At 54.3% G+C, this 1,061-nt stretch overlaps 1 protein-coding gene across 1 annotated transcript; it reads left to right on the top strand.

Moving 5' to 3' along the window:
• Positions 1 to 649: 649 nt before the first annotated feature.
• SPRG_10966 (hypothetical protein) lies at positions 650 to 946 on the top strand (the record flags this gene model as incomplete). Its single annotated transcript, XM_012351794.1, has 2 exons — positions 650 to 698; positions 789 to 946. The coding sequence occupies 2 exons, from the start codon at positions 650 to 652 to the stop codon at positions 944 to 946; spliced, it is 207 nt and encodes a 68-aa protein (XP_012207184.1).
• Between the last annotated feature and the right edge of the window lie 115 nt (positions 947 to 1,061).

Below are 1,061 nucleotides of genomic sequence, written 5' to 3'. Positions count from 1 at the left end.
CGGGCTCGCGTCGTAGGGGTATCCGAAAGATCTTGAACGCCGTAACCTCATATGCAATGGGATCGGACTGGGGATGCAGAACGCGGGAGTGTATTTGCTTTTGTACGCTTTGTGTCGAGGTGTTCAATACGATGGGATCAAGAAGTGGTTGCACCAACCCAATTGAAGAATCACGAGTGCATGGCTTCAATTCTGCGAGCAATAGCAAGGTCATACATATCATTTGGAGTAAGCACTCTTGAGATCTTGCATCTGCAATGTAGTCGCGGCGCGTCTTGAATGCCTGCAGTGATCTATCCAGGCACGCTACAGCGTACTAGACCTTATGATGCACCGTGGTGCAACGTCCAAGGATGGCGGCTACTTTGTTAATGGCTGCTCGAGAGCGGGCGTCGAGCTCTTGGATGCCAAATCGTGGCGGTCTCGGCGCTCGCAGCAGCTTGCAAGATCGATTCCCGACGGCGACGGTGCACCGGATGCTGCGGATTACGGACTAATCACACGCAACTGTGCTCGCGTCCAACAACGCTTTTGGCGCGCTCCCATGTTGGCGCCTTAAGCGAAATAGTTCGATGTCGCGAGCCGAGAGAGCGCGATAATTTATGTATTCCTTTGAGAGCATCGTGCTACCCCTCCCTTTCCGGCCAGGATGCAGCGCATAACGTGCTTCCAGGCATGGCTTCAAGGCTGGCTTCAAGGTGCAAGGTCTTCAAAACCTTTGATAACACATGACATTTGGCAGTCTCAGTTTTTGATACAGGAAACTGCCAGCTTGAAACTTGGACCAGCCACTGCAAGACGCAACGCGATGGACGACTACCGCTGCATCCAGGAGATCGGCGTCGGCGCTCATGCCACCGTCAACCTCGCGGTCGCCTTGTCCTGCGACCACGTCATCGCGCTCAAAATGATCCCTCTCTCAACGGCAGACCCTTGCACACCATGAGGTGGGTGCCAGTAGCTCAAGCTGGTCATCCGGAGTACATCCGGAAGATACGCATTTTGGCGCCAACCACAACGCGATGACAAGCTTCGTGGCAGGCACTACGCGAGTGGAGTTG

Source organism: Saprolegnia parasitica (assembly GCF_000151545.1).
Source record: "Saprolegnia parasitica CBS 223.65 unplaced genomic scaffold supercont2.86, whole genome shotgun sequence".
Taxonomy (NCBI): Eukaryota; Oomycota; class Saprolegniomycetes; order Saprolegniales; family Saprolegniaceae; genus Saprolegnia; species Saprolegnia parasitica.
This window is presented reverse-complemented; position numbering and strand designations above follow the sequence as displayed.